We start from the raw sequence: 23,636 nt of genomic DNA, 5'->3' as shown, positions 1-23,636 counted from the left end.
TTAGTGCTACCTTGTACTTTCTTGTTTATTCATTCATTTTTAAAAATGTTGTTCATCTTTTCCAACTAGAATGTAATCTACATTAAGCAAGGTCTTTGGCTATTTTGTTTACTCTGTATGTCCTTAACATCTGTAGCAGGACCTAGCCCATGGTAGTAGGCACTGTTATAGTTGGTTGAATTAATGACATCATCATTTATTCAGTAACTTGGTTTCCACAAAAGGATAAGGATAGGGCTTCCCTGGTGGCGCAGTGGTTGGGAGTCTGCCTGCCAGTGCAGGGGACACGGGTTCGGGCCCTGGTCTGGGAAGATCCCACATGCCGCGGAGCGACTGGGCCCGTGAGCCACAATTACTGAGCCTGCGCGTCTGGAGCCTGTGCTCCACAGCGAGAGAGGCCGCGACAGTGAGAGGCCCGCGCACCGCGATGAAGAGTGGTCCCCACTTGCCGCGGCTGGAGAAGGCCCTCGCACAGAAACGAAGACCCAACACAGCCAAACATAAATAAATAAATAAATAAATTCAAATAGCTTAACCAAAAAAAAAAAAAAAAAAAAAAGGATAAGGATAGACGTCTAGCATGTGGACAAATCCCATTTTTTTTGTATTTTTCTTTTATTTTAATTTTTTATTGAAGTATAGTTGACTTACAATGTTTCATGTGCACAGCAAAGTGATTCCGTTGTACATATATATATATATATATATATCTATTATATATCTATTTTTTTCAGATGCTTTTCCCATGTAGGTTGTAACAAGATATTGAATATAGTTCCCTGTGCTATATAGTAGGCCCTTATTGTTTATCTATTTTATATATAGTAGTGTGTATCTGTTAATACCAAATTCCAAATTTATCCCCCCCCACTTCCTCTTTGGTAACCATAAGTTTATTTTCTATGTCTGTGAATCTATTTCTTGTTTTGTAAATAAATTCATTGGTATCATTTTTTTAGATTCCACATATAAGTGATATCATATGATAATTTTCTTTTTCTGTCTGACTTAGTATGATTATTTCTAAGTCCATCCATGTTGCAGCAAATGGCATTATTCTTTTTTTATGGCTGAGTAATATTCCATTGTATATATATCTGTAGCACATCTGCTACATCCATTCATCTGTTGATGGACATTTGGGTTGCTTCCATATCTTAGCTATTGTAAATAGTGCTGATGAACATTGGAGTGCATGTATCTTTTTTAATGAGAGTTTTTATCTTTTCTGGATATAATGCCCAGGAGTGGGATCGCAGGATCATATGGTAATGCTGGTTTTAGTTTTTTAAGGAACTTCATACTGTTCTCAATAGTGACAACCCTAATTTACATTCTCACCAACAGTGTAGGAGGGTTCCCTTTTCTCCACAGCCTCTTTAGCATTCATTGTTTGTAGACTTTCTGATGATGGTTATTCTGACCTCATTGTAGTTTTCACTTGCATTTTCCTAATAATCAGCAATGTTGAGCATCTTTTCATGTGCCTGTTGGCAGTCTGTATAACTTCTGTGGAGAACTGTCTATTTAGGTCTTCTGCCCATTTTTTTGGTTGGCTTGTTTGTTTGTTTTTTATATTGAGCTGTATGAGCTGTTTGTATATTTTGGAAATTAATCCCTTGTCAGTTCATCGTTTGCCAATATTTTCTTCCATTCCATATGTTGTCTTTTTGTTTTGTTAATGGTTTTCTTTGTTGTACAAAAGCTTTTAAGTTTAATTAGGTCCCATTTGTTTACTTTTATTTTTATTTCTTTTGCCTTAGGAGACAGATCCAAAAAATATTGCTATGATTTATGTCAAAGAGTGTCCTGCCTGTGTTTTCCTGTAGGAGTTTTACATCAATAGTATCCAGTCTTAGGGACTTCCCTGGTGGTCCAGTGGTTGGGACTTCACCTTCCAATGCGGGTTTGATCCCTGGTTGGGGAACTTGGATCCCGTGTGCCTTGCAGCCAAGAAACCAAGACATAGAACAGAAGCAATATTGTAACAAATTCAGTAAAGACTTTAAAAATGGCCCACATCAAAAAAAATAGTATCCAGTCTTACATTTAGGTCTTTAATCCATTTTGAGTTTATTTTTGTATATGGTGTTAGAGAATGTTCTAATTTCATTCTTTTACATGTAGCTGTCCAGCTTTTTATATGTAGCACCACTTATTGAAGAGACTGTCTTTTCTCCATTGTATATTCTTGCCTCCTTTGTTGTAGATGAATTGACCCTAAGTGCATGGGTTTATTTCTGGGCTTTCTATCCTGTTCTGTTGATCTATGTGTCTGTTTTTGTGCTAGTACCATACTGTTTTGATTCCTGTAGCTTTGTAGTATAGTTTGAAGTCAGCTGATTCCTCCAGTTTCATTCTTCTTTCTCAAGATAGATTTGGCTATTCGGGGTCTTTTGTGTTTCCATACAAATTGTAAAAATTTTTGTTCCAGTTCTGTGAAAAATGCCATTGGTAATTTGATAGGGATTGCATTGAATCTGTAGATTGCCTTGGGTAAGTAGTATTGTCATTTTAACAATATTGAGTCTTATAAAACAAGAACACCATATAGCTTTCCATCTGTTTGTGTTGTCTTCAGTTTCTTTCATCAACATCTTCAGAGTACAGGTCTTTTACCTCCTTGGGTAGATCTATTCCTAGGTATTTTATTCTTTTTGATGTGATGGTCCATGGGATTATTTTCTTAATTTCTCTTTCTCACATTCGTTGTTAGTGTATAGAAATGCAACAGATTTCTGTATATTAATTTTGTATCCTGCAACTTTACCAAATTCATTGATGAGCTTTGGATTTTCTATGTATAGGATGTAATCTGCAAACAGTGACACTTTTACTTCTTCCTTTCCAATTTGAATTCCTTTTATTTCCTTTTCTTCTCTGATTTCTGTGTCTAGGACTTCCAAAACTATTTTGGATAAAAGTGGCATGAGTGGGCATCCTTGTCTTGTTCCTGATCTTAGAGGAAATGCTTTCAGCTTTTCACCATTGAGAATGATGCTGGCTGTGGGCTTGTCATCTATGGCCTTTATTATGTTGAAATATGTTCGAGTCCCATTTTAATTTACATGTTTATGAGATTTTAAAAACTTTTAAATGAAGTATGATATGTGTACAAAAAGTACTTATATCATAAGATTACAGCCCAGTGAAATTTCCACAAACTGAACACTCTCATGTAGCCAGCACCTTAATCAAGAAACAGAACATTACCAATACCTCAGATTTTGCTCTAGTGCTGCCTTCCAGTTACTACCATTCTCCAAGTTCCCCCACCACCACTCCTGTGGTAAAGACCAGGCACCTAACTATATAGATTAGCTTTGCCTGTTTTTATAAAACTGGAATCATACATCATGTATTCTTTAGTCTTTGCATTCTTTCAGTTAACATTATATTTGAGAGATTCATCCATATGGTTACATGTCATTGTTGTCCATTTATTCACAGTGCTATATAGTTTGCCATTCTGTGATTGTATTTCTTCTCTTGGTGGGTAGTTTTCAAGTTTTTTCTTGATGGACACGTGAGTAGTTTGGGATGATTGCGCTATATCTTTGGGTGACTACTTGAATATATTTCTGTTGGGTATATATGTAGAAGTAGATAGGATATTAATTTATTTGTTCCCCATAGTTAGTTAATGCCTAATAGTATTCCAAATGAATTTTTTGTTTATTTAAAAAATCTTTGAATTTTACATCAGAAAAGTATACATAAAGGTATAATTCAATAGATTTTCATAAATTGAACCTTTGTAACTAGCCCAAAGTCAATAAATAGTGTATTACCAACATTCTGGAAGCATCTCCCCCACTCCTTTTAACATATGACCCAACATTTTCCCATTTTGTGCTAAGGCCGATCAGTTTTCTGATTTCCATGAGTTGTTTTTTTAATGTTTATTTTGAAACATAATTTTTTTGGAGGATATATACTAGTACTTTAGCTTGCTTAGAAACTTGGTAATTTTCCAAAAGGCTTTTGAACATTTATTTGATTTTTATAATATCACTTTGAGGCAAATATTATTAATGCTCTTTTAAGATGAGGAAACCAAAGCACAGAGAGTTTGAATGATTTGTTTATCATTGTGTTTCAAGCTTACGATGGAATTAATTAATAGCATCATATGTTTTTTACATACATCACACCAGTGAATTGTTGTAAGAGGAAGATGCTTCAAAATGATACTGAATCTCATGGTAGATGTCTAAATGTAATCTTATGATTACAAGATTTCCTGCTATTAAGGGACCTCCACATATGGAGAATTAAATGTAAAAAAGGGGAATGGTTCATTGAATTTTATAGTACTGAAATAGTCTAAACTAGTAATGCTAGCAGTGATGTTAACTAGGTAGATTAAAATTGTGTTTCCTGCATTTACTGCTGTTGGGGAGGAAGAAATTTTCTTCTACCCTTCTGGGTTCTTCTGGCTGGTCTAAGAATTTACACTGACATGAAACAGATTAACAGAAGATCAAACAAAAATTAATAACATGTATATATAGGAGAGACCCAGGAAGACTAAGTAACTTGCCAAAATGGCTGAAACCCTCACCTTAAATACTATCTTCAACTAAAGACAAAAGAGGGTGTTTGGGGTAGTGGTTTTAGACTTCAGAAGGGAGGAAGGCAGTTAACATGGAGATGCAAAAAAGCAGATGTTTGGTAAACAAATTGCTGGGCTATGCAGAGACAATGGGACACAGGGAGGAATTTTAACAAACAGACTTTGCCAGGTTCCTTCCTGTCCACCATACCTAGTTCATATTATAGTTATCTATGGTGGTAGCTCCCTTCCTGGAACAGGTCCTCTGTGATTATAGTATTAATATTATTAACATTAATGAGCATTACATTAAGCATTTTAAGGAATGATTTAAATGAATTAAATATGTATTGTTATATCCTATAAATATAACTGGAGCCAGGAATTTGTTTAATATTTTAGAATTTGTTTTAGAAAATTTCTAATATCTTAGAAATGAAACGAATAAAATTTTTTTTTAATTATAGGTACCAAAGATGTACAATGGGAATTTGTACATGGTTTGCTTGAAAATGCTATTTATGGAGGACGTATAGATAACTATTTTGACCTTAGAGTTCTTCAGTCATACCTGAAACAGTTTTTTAATTCTTCAATAATTGATGTATTAAACCAAAGGAACAAGAAAAGCATTTTTCCATACTCCATATATCTACCAAAATCCTGCAGCATTTTGGTAGGTAAAATTAATTATTTTCAATTTACTACCAGATAGAAACTTGAATAATTTCTTATATTGTTAAATATATATTGTTTCTTTTCAAATGTATAAACAATTATCATTCACAAATACGGATTTTTTTTTTATTATGCCAGTATGCAGCCTGATTCTCTAAACTCTAGTTAAGTATCCTATTACTTTTGGATACTTAATGATCACTGATTGATGATAATAGGATATAGTAAATAGGTAAATCATGAAGGGGATGGCCAAGGAAAATTTTTACATTGTAGGGCTGCCGTGAAGATCTGGAATGGGAGAATATGCTACTTCTTCATAGTTATGAGAGTACTCTGATACATTAAATTTGAAAGAAAGCAAATATTATTTAACAAATATCTATCTTCATACTCTGGCTTATAAATTTAAAGAAGTTCTAAATATACAAGAGAGATTCACTTTATCTAGCTTTCATAGCAACATTTTTGTTTATGTGTATTTATTTTATCCAGCTGTAGTTTTTTGCTTTGAGTCATCATATAAAAGCCTCCTAGAATGCAATAATCTTTTCCAGAAAATAGTACAAAATGTAGCCCAAAGATTTCAATTCTAGTTTATTTTGCCACAAATTTGTATTTGTGTGAATGCCCAAATAACGTTTTCATTACACAGAGTATTAAAATTATACATTTCTTCATGAATTACAAAATATATGTATTCAATTATATAGTTCTATCAGTATTGTGCCTTTTTCTCTTATTCAAATATTTTTCCAGAAAATTCCTTTGTTTTAGTGATATAAGTCAGAAAACAAAGCTTAAAAACCAGTATTAAACATATTACTCTATTGAATATCTTATCTATTTTGTTATTAAGTATTCCATCGATTTTGTTTTTCAGTATCTTTCATTCACTTACTCATTCATTCAATAATACACATTGAACATTTGCTCTGTGATAACGCTTTTCCAGACTTTGTGGATCTCTTGATGCACTGTGGAGTTTACTTTTTATTGGGAGAACCTTAGAGTGAATGAGAAAACAGAAATATCACATAGTTATTTATTATATATTTATTTCAGATAGTGTACCATGAGAAGTCTTTCATCTCTATTGTTTGAAGCTTAAATTGAAAAATAAAATATATACAGAAAAGTGTACATCATAAATGTACAATGCAGTGCATTTTTATACATTGAACATATGAGTGCCACCAGCACTGCAATCAAGAAACAGAACATTTTCAGCTCCCCAGAAGTCCTCCTCAAGTTCCCTTCTAGTTACTACCTCCCCAACAAAGGATACATTAGCTTAACTTCTAACAGCCTGTGTTAGTTTTGCCTGTGTTTGTACTTCATGTAAAGGGTATCATTTGGTATATATTCTTTTGTGTCCAAATGAGGATAAATCAGTTTGGATATGTAGTAGTCTACTATTTAGGAAACATGTCAGTGTATAGTCCTAGGTAGAGAGAAGACTCTAGCCAGACTAGATGCGAAAATTTCTCAGACATTTAAAAATGAATAAAGTGTATACATACGAAGAATAATAGCTTTAGAATTATAAGATGATTATAGGAATTCCCTGGTGGTCCAGTGGTTGGAACTCTATGCTTCCACTGCGGGGGGCATGGGTTTGATCCTGGTCGGGATACTAAGATCCCGCATGCCGTGAGGCACATGAAAATCTGGAATGGGAGATTTTTTTTAGATGGGAGATTTTTTTCCATCTAAAAAAAAAGAAAAATAAAAAATAGAAAAATTAAAAAAATTATAAGATGATTTACAAGAGTCAATGTTTAGCTTTCTGTTTAATTGAGTTAGATAGAAGGAGGAAGCCTGAAGTTTCCCAGGAGATGAGAAACACACACACACATATGCATGGATATATACAAGCATACACTCACATATACATACATATATATTTATGCATATCTACATTGTGATTGAAAACCTTAAGGAAGTTTACTGAGATATAGGAGAGGAAAAATTTCAAAGAACAATATGTCTTTCCAAATTTTGACATACTTCCTGGAGTAAACTCCAGGAAGCCCAGGACCTGTGTCTTGGAAATACTGCAGAGGCAGCTGCGAAGGATGAGAAAGGATGATGGGGGTGGGGGCAGAACATGAGTCTCCTTCACCAAAAACAGTTTCTCCTATTTCATCAAGAATAGTTTAGATGCATATATTTACAATACCTGCCTTAAAATAACTCATCTCCTCATGAAAACAAACAAAACAATTCCCATCTTTCAGCCAAACTGAATAAATCCTCTTGATCTACACTTAGTTTCCCATCTAGAATCTGAAGTGAAAACTGTTCAGATGAGTGCTTGGTAAATCAAGCCTTCGCAGTGCTTACAGTAATTCTTGGGATGAAATGATAGGATTTTCGATACATTTCATCACACCTCACCAGCGAAGACTAACTGTGGAATTGCTTTATAATGAAGCAATTTACAAAGCAGTTCTTGTATATCAGACTGTGTGAGTATAGGTTTCTGGGAGTTCTATAAGTTTAAGAGAAAAGATTGTTGGAATATTTATCTCATTATAAACAGAGCTACACTCTGCAGATTAGTCTTTGGTAGGTTACAGGAAAAATAACTACACATAGTAGGCATAGTTACTCAAATATGTTTGTTTTAATCAATTCCCCTCTGAATGTGAGAAGTATAGGATAAGGAAGTGTAGTATCAAATAATTTAAGTATGAAGAAGTAATGACAAAGAATATTTCCATTAGATAACTGAGTTAATGCTATACAGACTGAAAGTGAGATTTACCTAGACAATGTCACATGAATAATTAATCATTTAATACTTCACGATATTCTGGTTCTTTCTGATTTCGGTGGTTGTAAGTTTAATCTTTATTGAAAAACTTTTTTTTAATTCTTTGTGTTTAGGACTATCGTGCCGTCATTGAAAAACTTCCAGAGGATGACAAACCTAGTTTCTTTGGTCTACCTGCCAATATTGCTCGTTCATCTCAGCGTATGATCAGTTCTCAGGTAACGTAAAAAAAGATATATGTTTTAGAAAAAAATGTTGCTACTGAGCCTAAAAGAAACATTGCATTTTATTTAATACTACAGATCCACATTCTTTTATTTAATTCTTTAATTTTATTTAATACAATAGATTCCAGTCTTACCTTAAATAAATTTTAAATGAGCCAAATAGTTCTATCTTAATACATTTGTTAAAATTAGTAAAATAACACTGAACACTATCAATTTTATCCAAAATATATTGGTTTTACTCCTGTGATTTATCTTATTAAGGGTACTTATTTAATTTATGCAATTGAATATGTCACTAAATTTGATATTTTCATAACAAATATCAGATATAGAGATATAATTTGCATAAAAGATAAATATTTAATATTTCATATGATATTACTCATGACTGAATGTTGTAGAACATTGAGGGAAATATGGATTTTTTAATTACTGAGACATAGAAAAACATTAGCCATGAACACTGTATATTCTAGCTTCTATTGAGACCAAATAATTAAGAGCTAACATTTATTGACCTTTAACTGTGTGCCTGAAAGTGTTTTAAATACCTTATACTCAGAAACTTTAGTCTTTATAAACTCTATGAGGTAAGATCTATACTTTTCCTCTCAGTACCTGAGGAAACTGAAATGGAGAGAGTTAAGTTATTTACCCAAGATCACAGAGCCAGTAAAAGGCAGAACCAGTATTTAAATTGTGTGTCTGAGTAAAGACATGGCCTCTGCACCATGTGCTACAACTGCTCCTCAGGCATAAATATACTGCTAAGTACGTGCACCAAATTGTGAACTGTTAAATAAGGTTCGTTGTGGGTCAGTGTATGGAAGATTCTTATAGCTCTTAAAAGTTTACTTTTGGTAATTTACAGGCATCCTATCTAGATTACATTACCTTATTTAGCTGTACTGTTTTATACTTTTCGCTATTTTAGCCAACATTTATAAAATTGGTTTTCTCATTATTCACTAAATTTTTTCTCTCCTATTATTCACTAAATTGTTCATTGTGGAATTTTAATGTTCATTCTCACATCTTTGTAAAAAAGATGTTTGAGTATATAAATATATGCTCATTTGCATAATGTGTAAATAAGTATAAATGTTTTCTGGAACAAATAAGATCTTAACAACCTCTTCGTCTATGCTAGCTGAAGATGCTCTCTAATTCCTTTTCCCTTTCTCATGCAAAGTGTTAAGTCAGATACTCCCATGTAGGAATGAAATTCCTACGTGTCCCTTAGCTTCATAACGTATATGATTACACTCTATTCTTGTCCCTCCATGCTTTTTGTTGACCTGAGATAGTTATTTTTCAATAACCCCATCAATAACATATAAGAATTGCATATGTACCTTTGTGTGTACTTGTGTTGTATATGTGTTTGTGTATAATTTTACAACAATGCTTAAGCAAAAAAGGTTAAAACAATTAAAAGGTCATTAAAAGAATAAAAGGTTATTTCACAGAATTCAAGAAGAGTATTTACTGTGGGAATCTTATCAAAAGAAATTCAAGAGTCTGTCTTGAAAGTCCTGTTATTAACATGGCTTTCACAACTTCTAATGTCAGTATCATTCAGCTTCTGAGAGAATCTCCTTTAGCCCAGCTTGGATCAAATGTCTAATGAAGGGAAAATAGTAACCTAGGATAGATAGGATAGGCCTTAGAGACTTCTGGGAAGGACATAAGATAAGAAATACAGAATACTGAGCATCTTCATCTTATGGAGAGGCCCACCAACCACCTATATGTTTACCTTCTTTTGCTCCTGGGCCATGTATGGCTGCCATTGATAAGAGCCCAGACTGAGAGGACCGTCATGGCACTAAGTCATAGCCTTAGTTTCCCACAAATCTTCTATTACATTTTAGTCACATAGGTACAGGGCTTGCATGCTATGCTAACATGAAGCTCATCAGTCTAAGTGGAATCCCAGGGATCAGGGGTTTCGTAGCAAACTAGGCAGACAAACATTTTACATTTATCTTACCTCTGTAGTTTCTAGGAAAGTAGTACTGTAGGAAGACAGACTCCAATCTCATTTTCCCAGATAGTCCTGAGACAACCCAGGCTTCATTTTTACTTTTTAGTTTTTCTAGTTAGTATACCAAAGAATTCTCTAAAAGTTATTTTACTGTGATCTAATCTCTGCTATTTTTTCTTACCTTAGTATTTAAATTTTTATAAATATTTATTAGATGAAAGGAGGATAACATGTTCTTCCTTAAAGTTTTTTGGTGATACATACTCTCTTAATATTTATATTTTAACTGTCAGTCTGTGTTACTGTTAATTTACTTAACTGTTTAACAGTTCTTTATTTTAGTTTTTATACTTAAGCAGCTTTCAGTGTGCATCAATTACTGCAACATTTCTTTTTCATAATTATAAACATTTATATATAAACTGATAAAATTTCTATATTTAGAGCTTTTCACTCCAAGTCACATTTGGAGCCACACTTAGAATGCTTAGCCTTCTTTGAAAGTGAATGTTCAGATATGAAGCAGTCTGAATGACACTGAGTAGATTTCAAAAAAAATATTATTGATCATATACAAGTTCAGGAATGTGTAACTGATGTTGAAGCAGGTATTTGGTGATTTGGCATTTTAAAATTAATTGAGTGCATCCATACTAGGCAGATACCACAATTGGTGTTTACTATAGTGTTAATGATACTTATGTTCGGTGCTGTGAGTCAGCTTTTTGTTTGTTTGTTTGTTTGCTGATGTGATATTTATCACATTATGTATTTATAGTACAGTATTATTGCTTATATTCATTATACTGTGCATTAGATCTTTATGGCTTATTACTGCTTGTTTTAAGTTTGTACCCTTAAACACAATCATTCTTATCTCTGCCACCCCCATCCCCTGGTAACCATCACTTTACTCTCTGTTTTTTACATGTTTAACTTTTTAGATTCAATACTTGACTTTCTTTGACTTATCTCACATAGCATAATGTGCTTAAGGTCCATCTATGTTGTCATAAATGGAAGGATATTCTCCTTTCTCATGGCTAAATAATATTCCATAGTGTATATAACCTATATCTTTTTTATCCATTCTTCATTAATGGTCACTTGGGTTGTTTTCATATCTTGGCTATTGGGAATAATGCAGCGATCATCATGGGAGTGCTTATATCTTGTTGAAATCCTGTTTTCATTTCCTTTGGGTATATACCTAGAAGTAGAATTTCTAGGTCATATTATAGATCTATTTTTAATTTTTTGAGGAAATCCCATACTGTTTTCCATAGTGGCTGCACCAATTTACACTCCCACCAACAGTGCATGAAGGTTCCCCTTTCTCAACATCCTTGCCAACACTTGTTATTTTTTGTCTTTTGATGATAGCCATTATGACAGGTATGAGGTGATACCTCATTGTGGTTTGCATTTGCATTTCTCTGATGATTACTGATGTTGAGCATCTTTTCACATATCTATTGGCCATTTTGATGTACTCTTCAGAGAAATGTCTTTTTTGTTCTTCTGCCCATTTTTTAATTGGATTTTTTTTGTGATTAAGTTGACTGACTCTTTATATATTTTGGATGTTAACCCCTTATCTGGTTAGAGAGCCTCATCCACCAGAAGGCAGACAGAAGCAAGAAGAACTACAATCCTGCAGCCTGTGGAACAAAAACCACATTCACAGAAATATAGACAAGAAGAAAAGGCAGAGGGCTATGTACCAGATGAAGGAACAAGATAAAACCCTAGAAAGACAACTAAATGAAGTGGAGATAGGCAACCTTCCAGAAAAAGAATTCAGAATAATGATAGTGAAGATGATCCAGGACCTCGGAAAAAGAATGAAGGCAAAGATTGAGGAGATGCAAGAAATGTTTAACAAAGACCTAGAAGAATTAAAGAAAAAACAAACAGATATGAACAATACAATAACTGAAATGAAAAATACACTAGAAGGAATCAATAGCAGAACAACTGAGGCAGAAGAACGGATAAGTGACCTGGAAGACAGAATGGTGGAGTTCACTGCTGCAGAACAAAGAAAAGAGAATGAAAAGAAATGAAGACAGCCTAAGAGACCTCTGGGACAACATTAAACGCAACAACATTTGCATTATAGGGGCCCTGGAAGGACAAGAGAGAGAGAAAGGACCCGAGAAAATATTTGAAGAGATTATAGTTAAAAACTTACCTAACATGGGAAAGGAAATAGCCACCCAAGTACTGGAAGTGAAGAGAGTCCCATACAGGATAAACCCAAGGAGAACCATGCCGAGACACATAGTAATCAAACTGGCAAAAGTTAAAGACAAAGAAAAATTATAGAAAGCAGCAAGGGGAAAAAGACAAATAACATACAAGGGAACTCCCATAAGGTTAACAGCTGATTTCTCAACAGAAACTCTACAAGCCAGAAGGGAGTGGCATGGCATATTTAAAGTGATGAAAGGGAAGAACCTACAACGAACATTACACTACCTAGAAAGGATCTCATTCAGATTTGATGGAGAAATCAAAAGCTTTACAGACAAGCAAAAGCTAAGAGAATTCAGCACCACCAAACCAGCTTTACAACAAATGCTAAAGGAACTTCTCTAAGTGGGAAACACAAGAGAAGAAAAGGACGTACAAAAACAAACCCAAAACAATTAAGAAAATGGTCATAGGAACATACATATCGATAATTACCTTAAACGTGAATGGATTAAATGCTCCAACCAAAAGACACAGGCTTGCTGAATGGATAAAAAAACAAGACTCATATATATGCTGTCTACAAGAGACCCACTTCAGACCTAGGGACACATACAGACTGAAAGTGAGGGGATGGAAAAAGATATTCCATGCAAATGGAAATCAAAAGAAAGCTGGAGTAGCAATACTCGTATCAGATAAAATAGACTTTAAAATAAAGAATGTTACAAGAGACAAGGAAGGACACTGCATAATGATCAAGGGATCAATCCAAGAAGAAGATATAACAATTATAAATATATATGCACCCAACATAGGAGCACCTCAATACACAAGGCAACTGCTAACAGCTATAAAAGAGGAACTCGACAGTAACACAATAATAGTGGGGGACTTTAACACCTCACTTACACCAATGGACAGATCATCCAAAATGAAAATAAATAAGGAAACAGAAGCTTTAAATGACACAATAGACCAGATAGATTCAATTAATATTTATAGGACATTCCATCCAAAAACAGCAGATTACACTTTCTTCTCAAGTGTGCACGGAACATTCTCCAGGATAGATCACATCTTGGGTCACAAATCAATCCTCAGTAAATTTAAGAAAATTGAAATCATGACAAGCATCTTTTCTGACCACAATGCGATGAGATTAGAAATCACAAGGAAAAAAATGTAAAAAACACAAAAACATGGAAGCTAAACTATACGTTACTAAATAGCTAAGAGATCACTGAAGAAATCAAAGAGGAAATGAAAAAATACCTAGAGACAAATGACAATGAAAACACAATGATCCAAAACCTATGGGATGCAGCATAAGCAGTTCTAAGAGGGAAGATTATAGCAATACAATCCTACCTCAAGAAACCACAAACATCTCAAATAAACAATCTAACATTACACCTAAAGGAACTAGAGAAAGAAGAACAAACAAAACCCAAAGTTAGTAGAAGGAAGGAAATCATAGAGATCAGAGCAGAAATAAATGAAATAGAAACAAAGAAAACAATAGCAAAAAGATCAATAAAACTAAAAGCTGGTTCTTTGAGAAGATAAATAAAATTGACATACCTTTAGCCAGACTCATCAAGAAAAAGAGGGAGAGAACCCAAATCAATAAAATTAGAAATGAAAAACGAGAAGTTACAAGAGACACCGCAGAAATACAAAGCATCCTAAGAGACTACTACAAGCAACTCTATGCCCAAGAAATGGACAACATGGAGGAAATGGACAAATTCTTAGAAAGGTATAACCTTCCAAGACTGAACCAGGAAGAAATAGAAAATATGAACAGACCAATCACAAGTAATGAAATTGAAACCGTGATTGAAAATCTTCCAACAAACAAAAGTACAGGACCAGGTGGCTTCACAGGTGAATTCTACCAAATATTTAGAGAAGAGCTAACACCCATCCTTCTCAGACTCTTCTAAAATATTGCAGAGGAAAGAACACTCCCAAACTCATTCTATGAGGCCACCATCACCCTGATCCCAAAACCGGACAAAGATACTACAAAAAAAGAAAATTACAGACCAATATCACTCATGAATATAGATGCAAAAATCCTCAATAAAATACTAGCAAACAGAATCCAACAACACATTAAAAGGATCATACACCATGATCAAGTGGGATTTATCCCAGGGATGCAAGGATTCTTCAGTATACACAAGTCAATCAGTGTCATACACCCTATTAACAAACTGAAGAATAAAAACCATATGATCATCTCAATAGATGCAGAAAAATCTTGTGGCAAAATTCACCCATTTATGATAACAACTCTCCAGAAAGTGGGCATAGAGGGAACCTACCTCAACATAATAAAGGCCATATACAACAAACCCACAGCCAACATCGTTCTCAATGGTGAAAAACAAACCATTTCCACTAAGATCAGGAACAAGACAAGGTTGCCCACTCTCATCACTATTATTCAACACTGTTTTGGAAGTTTTAGCCACAGCAATCAGAGAAGAAAAAGAAATAAAAGAAATCCAAATTGGAAAAGAAGAAGTAAAGCTGTCACTGTTTGAGGATGACATGATACTATACATAGAGAATCCTAAATATACTACCAGAAAACTACTGGAGCTAATCAATGAATTTGGTAAAGTAGCAGGACACAAAATTAATGCACAGAAATCTCTTGCATTCCTATACACTAATGATGAAAAATCTGAAAGAGAAATTAAGGAAACACTCCCATTTACCACTGCAACAAAAAGAATAAAATACCTAGGAATAAACCTACCTAGGGAGACAAAAGACCTGTATGCAGAAAACTGTAAGACACTGATGAAAGAAATCAAAGATGATACAAACAGATGGAGAGGTATACCATGTTCTTGGATTGTAAGATTCAATATTGTGAAAATGACTATACTACCCAAAGCAATCTACAGATTCAATGCAATCTCTATCAAATTACCAATGGCATTTTTTACAGAAGTAGAACAAAAAATCTTAAAATTTGTATGGAGACACAGAAGACTCCGAATAGCCAAAGTGGTCTTGAGGGAAAAAAATGGAGCTGGGGGAATCAGACTCGTGACTTCAGACTATACTACAAAGCTACAGTAATCAAGAAAATATGGTACTGGCACAAAAACAGAAATATAAATCAGTGGAACAGGATAGAAAGCCCAGAGATAAACCCACGCACCTATGGTCAACTAATCTATGACAAAGGAGGAAAGGATATACAGTGGAGAAAAGAGCCTCTTCAATAAGTGGTGCTGGGAAAACTGGACAGCTACATGTAAAAGAATGAAATTAGAACACTCCCTAACACCATACACAAAAATAAACTCAAAATGATTTAGAGACCTAAATGTAAGACTGGACATGATAAAACTCTTAGAGGAAAACATAGGAAGAACACTCTGACACAAATCACAGCAAGATCTTTTTTGATCCAACTCCTAGGGTAATGGAAATAAAACCAAAAATAAACAAAGGGACCTAATGAAACTTAAAAGCTTTTGCACAGCAAAGGAAACTACAAACGATATGAAAAGACAATCTTCAGAATGGGAGAAAATATTTGCAAACGAATCAACATACAGAAGATTAATCTCCAAAATATATAAACAGCTCATGCAGCTCAATATTAAAAAAACAAACAACCCAATCCAAACATGGGCAGAAGATCTAAATAGACATTTCTCCAAAGAAGACATAGAGATGGCCAAAAAGCAAATGCAAAGCTGCTCAACATCACTAATTATTAGAGAAACGCAAATCAAAACTACAGTGAGGTATCACCTCACACCAGTTAGAATGTGCATAATCCGAAAATCTACAAACAACAAATGCTGGAGAGGGTGTGGAAAAAAGGGAACCGTCTTGCACTGTTGGTGGGAATGTAAATTGATAGAGCCACTCTGGAGAACAGTATGGAGGTTCCTTAAAAAACTAAAAATAGAATTACCATATGACCCAGCAATCCCACTACTGGGCATATACCCAGACAAAACCGTAATTCAGAAAGACACATGCACCCCAGTGTTCATTGCAGCACTGTTTACAATAGCCAAGACATGGAAGCAACCTAAATGCCCATCGACAAATGAATGGATTAACAAGATGTGGTACATATATACAATGGAATATTATTCAACCATAAAAAGGAATGAAATTGGGTCATTTGTAGAGACATGGATGGATCTAGAGACTGTCATACAGAGTGAAGTAAGTCAGAACGAGAAAAACGAATTTCTTATTTTAACGCATATATGTAGAACCTAGAAAAATGGTTGAGATGAACCGGTTTGCAGAGCAAAAATTGAGACAGAGATGTAGAGAACAAACGTATGGACACCAAGGGGGAAAGTGGCGGGGGGTGGGTGGGGGGATGTGACGAATTGAGATATTGGGATTGACATGTACACATTAACATGTATAAAATGGATAAGTAATAAGAACCTGCTGTATAAAAAAATAAATAAAATTCAAAACTTCAAAAAAAAGAACCCTTATCTGATATATGGTTTGCAAAAATTTTCTCCCCTTCTGTAATTTGTCTTTTCATTTTGTTAATTGTTTGTTTTGCTGTGCAGAAACTTTTGAGTTTGATGTAGTCACATTTGTTGATTTTTGCTTTTGTTGTTTGTCCTTTTGGTGTCATATTCAAAAAATCATTGCCAAGGCATTGCTTCTTCCCTGTGTTTTCTTCTAGGAGTTTTATGGTATCAGGTTTTATGTGTAAGTCTTTGATCCATTTTGAGTTAATTTTTGTGAGTGACATGAGATAGGGGCATAATTTCATTGTTCTGCATGTATTTCTCCAGTTTTTCTGGCACCATTTATTGAAGAGCTATTCTTTCCCCATTGGGTATTCTTGCCTCCCTTGTCAAATATTAGTTGACTGTATATAGTGGAATTTAATTCTGGGCTTTCTATTCTGTTCCATTGGTGACACAAACAGACACAAAAACGTGTCTGTTTTTGTGCTGGCATAATATTGTTTGGTTCTTTATTAAAATTTCAGTCTCTTTGGTAAAGTACTCCTTCTGTTTATTAATTTTATTCCTAAAGTCATTGTATTGCCATTTTAGGTTTTCCTGTAGCTCGCTGAATTTCTTCATAACAGCTACTTTTTTTTAACATCTTTATTGGAGTATAATTGCTTTACAATGGTTAGTTTCTGCTTTATAACAAAGTGAATCAGTTATACATATACATATATCCCCATATCTCGTCCCTCTTGCGTCTCCCTTCCACTCTCCCTATCCCACCCCTCTAGGTGGTCACAAAGCACTGAGCTGATCTCCCTGTGCTATGCAGCTGCTTCCCACTAGCTATCTATTTTACCTTATAACAGCTATTTTTAATTCTTTATCAGTTAGATTGCAATATTCCGTGTCTTTGGGTTTGGTTGCTGGAATATTGCCACTTTCTGTGATAGTGTGTTACTGTGATTTTTCAAAGTGTTTGATGAAAAGTGCCTCTGCCATCACATTTGAAATAGTGAGCATCTTTCTCATTTAGGCAAGACTTTGTTTACTTTGGTTCTAACAGCTCAATAGGTTGATAATTAGGAGCCTTTTTTTGTTTTCCAGAAGGTGGCGCTATAGCACAAGTTTTTGTTTTTTCTTATTGGAGATGACTCACTGCTGCTAAGGTGGGGAACAGGAACGTGTAAAAAAAACCAAAAACCTGGCCAAAAATTTTTTTAAAGCATGGCAACAGAGTTGGGGGAGGTGTGTACTTAGCACTAGGAGCATTGGGTGTGCCCGTGGCCCAGGAGGGGGATCTTCACTTTGGAGGGTCTCAGAAGTCCTAGGGCCAGAATCCAGGGGCAGACAGCAGGAAAGGCTTTCCTTCAGATCTCTTTGTCTGCCTACCTCCCTTTTCCTTCTCTGCCCCCAGTCACTGCACTCTCTCCTCAGAGAGAGCAGTGAGTCCCTCCTCCTGCAGAATGTGTGGCTAGGCACACCCCCACTCACTGACTTCACTCTCCACCTCCTCTGCCAGAAAGGTTGTGCTGTCCCGCTGCTGGACATGCCTCTGCCACCTCCAGCTCCACAGCCACTACCCTCATTCTGCTGCGTCCACCCACTTTCAGGTGCACATATGTGTAGATCTCTCAGGTGTCCTGGTATGATGTGCATAGGTGCTTTTTTCAGTTAGGGATGTCCAATTAGTTGTAAATCAAAAAGGAGAGAAAAAAGGAATGACTCACACTGCCATGATGCTGTCAGTCGCTCCCAATTTTTTTTTTAATCTGTTGCTATGTATACACAATAAGGTGTTTCATCCACATCAGCTATTACACTATCCCTTTTTCCTTCAACTCTTCCACCATCTTATAAATGTTGTATGGGTGCTGTTGCATTTAGTCAAAATGTGAATGTCAAAAGGAAGAAGCTTTGGGTTTTATTTTTGATGGTGGAGAGGGGAAGATATCAACTTGATGTGTTAATTCGATGGGTAAATGAATAATATTTATTATTTGTAATAATAATAATATTTATTTGAGGTGTCCATGTAATATCTAGTTGAAAATGTCTAGTAGGAATTTTGACTAAATAAACACAGGAGAGAATTCAGGTATACATTTAATTTAAAAAGGGGTTGACAAACAGCAACACATCTGTTGGAGTTGAAGCCATGGGAATGAGAGATTATTAGGGGACATTGATAGAGCAGGAAGGAGTGCCTGAAGGTAGAACCCTGGGAAATACCTACATTTAACATATGTTTAGAGCTGGAAAGATTTTAGCAAGAGTAAACTGCAGTCAGAAAATAAGACAATCAGAAGAATTTTAAAGGAGAGTTCCAAGGTGATGGGAGTGTATGGCAATGGTTTTAAGTGGAGTGGAGAAGGAGTTCTAAGTGCTAAATGTTGATCAGAGTTGAGAATGTCATGGGCCTTGACCAGGTTTTCAAGACTTTCTAGAGCCTCTTCCTGTAGAAGGTTGGAGGGTGGAAATAAAATTGTGGTGTTTTGGGGAGGCAGGGGGTGGGGCAGTGGGTGAAAAAGTGGTGCAAATGAATAGAGGTGATTAATTTAGAAGTTTAGCACTGACCAAAACCTATGTCTCAGCCAAAAAACTTAAAAAGAAAAGGCAAAAATGTGGTAATTTATTGTGAATACAAGATTCAGGGAGACATTAATGTTGGAAGAGACTGGAGTATGTTTTTTTCCTGTATTCTGTTACAGCATTGTGAGTTTCTTCAGGGTAGAGAACAACACCTGTTTGCTGATTGTACCCTAGTACTTTCCACTGTGTATTGCTATAATTTCAAAGATGTATTTTACATTTAAAGCAACCATAAATATTGTTTCAGTTGATTTGTAAGCAAAATGCTTTAAAATATTTCTATTAGCTTTTTGGGTGAATGCATTTCCAAGTTCCTTTGTTTACTTCATTTCTGTTGGAACTGCCCGTGCCACCACTTTTTGCTTGTTTAAATATTTTGCTCAATACCCTGTCCAAAGTTCACCCTCTTCATGAAGTGTTTGTATTGATCCTCTGATATTTTTTACTTTTATATATGCTCAACTATCCAACATTAATTGCCTCCAATGTACCTTGGTCATAAAATAGGTTTTGGAAATGTAGAGATGAATAAAAATAGTCCCTGTTCTGAAGGAATTCAGTCTAGTAGGGGGAAAAGATTATGAAAAAGTCCCCCTGCAATATAAAGGATAAAATAGAAGCATATATTCTAGTTATTTAAGTACACATCCTGCGAATTTGTAGCTCAATGAATGTATGCACTTTTCACTTTTAATTGCTGAAGAAAATTTTTGAATGAATTAGAAGATTTTTTTAGGGGGCTTCCCTGGTGGTGCAGTGGTTAAGAATCCGCCTGCCAATGCAGGGGACATGGGTTCGAGCCTCTGTCCGGGAAGATCCCACCTGCCGCGGAGCAGCTAAGCCCACGTGCCACAACTACTGAGCCTGTGTGCCTAAAACCTGTGCTCCGCAACAAGAGAAGCCACTGCAGTGAGAAGCCCACGCACCACAACGAAGAGTAGCCGCCGCTCACCGCAAACAGAGAAAGCCCGCACACAGCAACGAAGACCCAACACAGCCAAAAATAAACAAATAAAACATTTTAAAAAAACAAAGATGATATTTTTAAATGTTTGCACAGAATTTGTGCAATTAAGGCAGTTTGAGTATATGAGAGCACTTTAATATTAAGCTAAATGAGGCTACACTAAAGAAATCTTTAAAGCAGAAATTATACCTCTCTTACAATTTCAGATTTAATGAATGTTTGAAATTTTACTTTTTATAGTTAAAAAGAAGTTCCAGTTCCTACAGCTTGTTTTGTTAAACAAAGGTTTTTTGTTTGAGAAAATGAAAGCTAAACATAATTAAATTTAATATTTAAAATCATGTTCTTTAATCAATTAAGTCCAAAACTGTTATCATTAGTGTGTGTCCTTGTTTACCAAGATGAGGCAATATCTTCTGTAGGGGACATATATTGATTTTTGTCTGCCCAGATATATGAAATAATTAAAATAGCACTCAAGAAATAGTAGGTCTCAGTTTTTTGTTTGGTTCTGAGAGAACTGTTAATGACAATGGCATTCTCCTTCATCTCTTTCACATCCCTTCTCCACTTGAACCAAAACTGAGCAGAAAACAGTACTCTTATCTCCTTGGTGAAGGTACACCAGCAAAGTCACTCAGATTTCTTCCCTGGATTAATATTCAGATGCTGAGACCAAAAAGGTGCTCTTTTCATTGGATTAGATAAATGGGAATATTAGAAATCTATTCTTTTTTTTTTTTTTTTAATGGGAGGTTTCTGCTTTTTTAAGATTTATTTTTTTTTTTTTATTGATTGATTGATTGGTTGCTATGTTGGGTCTTTGTTTCTGTGCTAGGGCTTTCCCTAGTGGCGGCAAGTGGGGGCCACTCTTCATCACGGTGTGCGGGCCTCTCACTATCGTGGCCTCTCTTGTTGCGAAGCACAGGCTCCAGACGCCCAGGCTCAGTAGTTGTGGCTCACGGGCCTAGTTTTCCGTGGCATGTGGGATCTTCCCAGACCAGGGCTCGAACCCGTGTCCCCTGCATTAGCAGGCAGATTCTCAACCACTGCGCCACCAGGGAAGCCCTAGAAATCTATTCTTGATTGTGGTCGTACTTGGAGTGAAAGAAGGATCAATAATAAGTTAACCTCAGGGATAGAGAGAGATGAAAAGAGCATTGTTTCTACTCTTACAACAACAGAAGAAGCCAAACCAAGTACATGACTTTTCTTAAACCTATCAGAGAGATGAATTAGCGGAACAACTAACTGAAATCTACGGAGAGACAGGTGCCTGCAGGTGGTTACAAGACACAAGCGTTTGTCCACCTGGAGCAGATGCAGCCAGGCACTGGTAGGAATTAAGCTTAATGAATTGGTCAAGGCCAAGTGCAGGCCGCTAGAAAATGAAGACCACAGATACAGGGTGAGTTCTCACCCTCTTAAAAGCTTTTTCCCCATGGACCCCCAACTGGTGAGAGTACCTAGAAAACTTCCTTTGTGGTGGTGGCCTGAGGGAAGGGAATCATGTCAGTTTGGTAGGAGGAGAGGCATGAAACTCTGTCCCTATCTGCTTTATGGAGCAAAAGCCTTAATCTGTGGGGAGAGACAAAGAAACAAAACAACAAGGATAAAAACCACTGTTGCCCTTAGGGTACTGAAGAAAACTTGATGCAGCTAGGAGAGGGGAATAGAAAAAAAAAAACCTCTCTACTCCTCTATTAGGGGAATGAATCTATGCCTGAATTACACAGTTTGGAGGAGCAGAAGCAATGAGAAGGCCACATCCTTGAGACCCATGGGTGCAGTATCTACCTAAGACTGAAGCCTAATCAGGGCAACAAGAATGCTGCCATCTCTTCTCCTCTACCATCAAGTAATAAGTAGCAGTGATTACACTGCTAGAAGGGTTATCATCAAGTGCAGACAGATCATCTCTGAGACATATTAGCAAACAGAAGAAATCCACCGTACCTGTGGGAAGGGGCAGGAATCTTTGCCAGGCCCAGAACTACAGCTGGGGCAGGGGAAGGGGCTCTGAGAAGCCCACTTCTCTTAAGACCCAGGGATACAGCATCTACCTAAAACTGAGTCTTAATTAGAACACCAGAGTGGGCTAACAAACACTGAGTAATAAGTAACAAGCAAATACGGTAAAATGTTAATTGTAAAATCTAAGTGTTGAGTATATGGGTCTTCACTGTATAATTTTTTCAAGTTTTCTGTATATTTGAAAATTTTCAAAATAAAATGTTGGAAAAAAATAAGTAGCACGTTTACTTATACTTACTTATTACTTATAGTAATTACTATACTATTACTTACTGCTAAGAGTCACAAGAGACAGACCCTTTGAGGTGCAGAAAAGAGAGAAGACCTAAACATGAGGGTGGAGGAGACATGGATAAAAACCCACTGTCAAACCAGGTCCAACCTAAATAAAAGGTATCTGCAGAAGAATTTGAAACCTGTGATGTACTAAGGGTAACTCTAGCAACAACTACCCTCAAATCTAGCCCAAACCCTGACTTAATTAACACAGACCCCACACTAAAGGCCTAACAGAAGGAAAGAAATGCCCATTTCCAAGCATTAACACTACCTTAGTCTCTACCACTCACACAAGATGGTCAGCTCTTAACAAAACACTATAGTGCATATGAAAGGGCAAGAAAAGATAACACACTGTCTTAGAAGTTTTGTCTCTTGAGAGACAAAATAATAGAACTAGACTTAGATATGACACAGATGTTGGAGCTAACAGGCAATTTAAAATAATTATGATTTTTATGTTAAAGATTCTGGAAAAGGAATCTTTTCCAGAGGAAAACACAACACAAAGGAAAAGATTCTGGTGGAAAAGATTCTGGTGGAAAACAATATGCAAGATCATATGGTTAATTTCAGCTGTGATATAGAAACTATAAAAATGAATAACAGTGCTAGAAATAAAGTGTATAGTAACAGAGATGAAGAATATCTTTGACAAGCTAATCAGTAGACTTGAAACAGCCGAGGAGAGAATCACTGAAACTGAAGATAAATCAATAGAAGTTCCCCAAACTGAAACAGAGGAGAAGAAAAGAGTGAAAAAGAAAAAAAAAAAAGAACAAAGCATCCAATATTGTGGAACAATATCAAACAGTGTAACAATTATGTAGTTGGGATCCACAAATCCATGAAGTTCAAAGAACA

The 23,636-nt window shown here is 35.6% G+C and overlaps 1 protein-coding gene across 1 annotated transcript in view; it reads left to right on the top strand.

Annotated features, from left to right (window-relative positions):
- Positions 1-23,636, top strand: part of DYNC2H1 (dynein cytoplasmic 2 heavy chain 1) — a 357,806-nt gene that overhangs the window by 231,037 nt on the left and 103,133 nt on the right. The window contains exons 81-82 of the mRNA XM_059930504.1: positions 5,023-5,231; positions 8,126-8,230. Coding sequence (XP_059786487.1) covers positions 5,023-5,231; positions 8,126-8,230 — 314 coding nt within the window. The remainder of the gene's footprint in view (positions 1-5,022; positions 5,232-8,125; positions 8,231-23,636) is intronic.

Source organism: Balaenoptera ricei, chromosome 8, assembly GCF_028023285.1.
Source record: "Balaenoptera ricei isolate mBalRic1 chromosome 8, mBalRic1.hap2, whole genome shotgun sequence".
NCBI classification, from domain to species: Eukaryota; Metazoa; Chordata; class Mammalia; order Artiodactyla; family Balaenopteridae; genus Balaenoptera; species Balaenoptera ricei.
The sequence above is the reverse complement of the archived record's forward strand: the minus strand, read 5'-3'. Positions and strand labels throughout refer to the sequence as shown.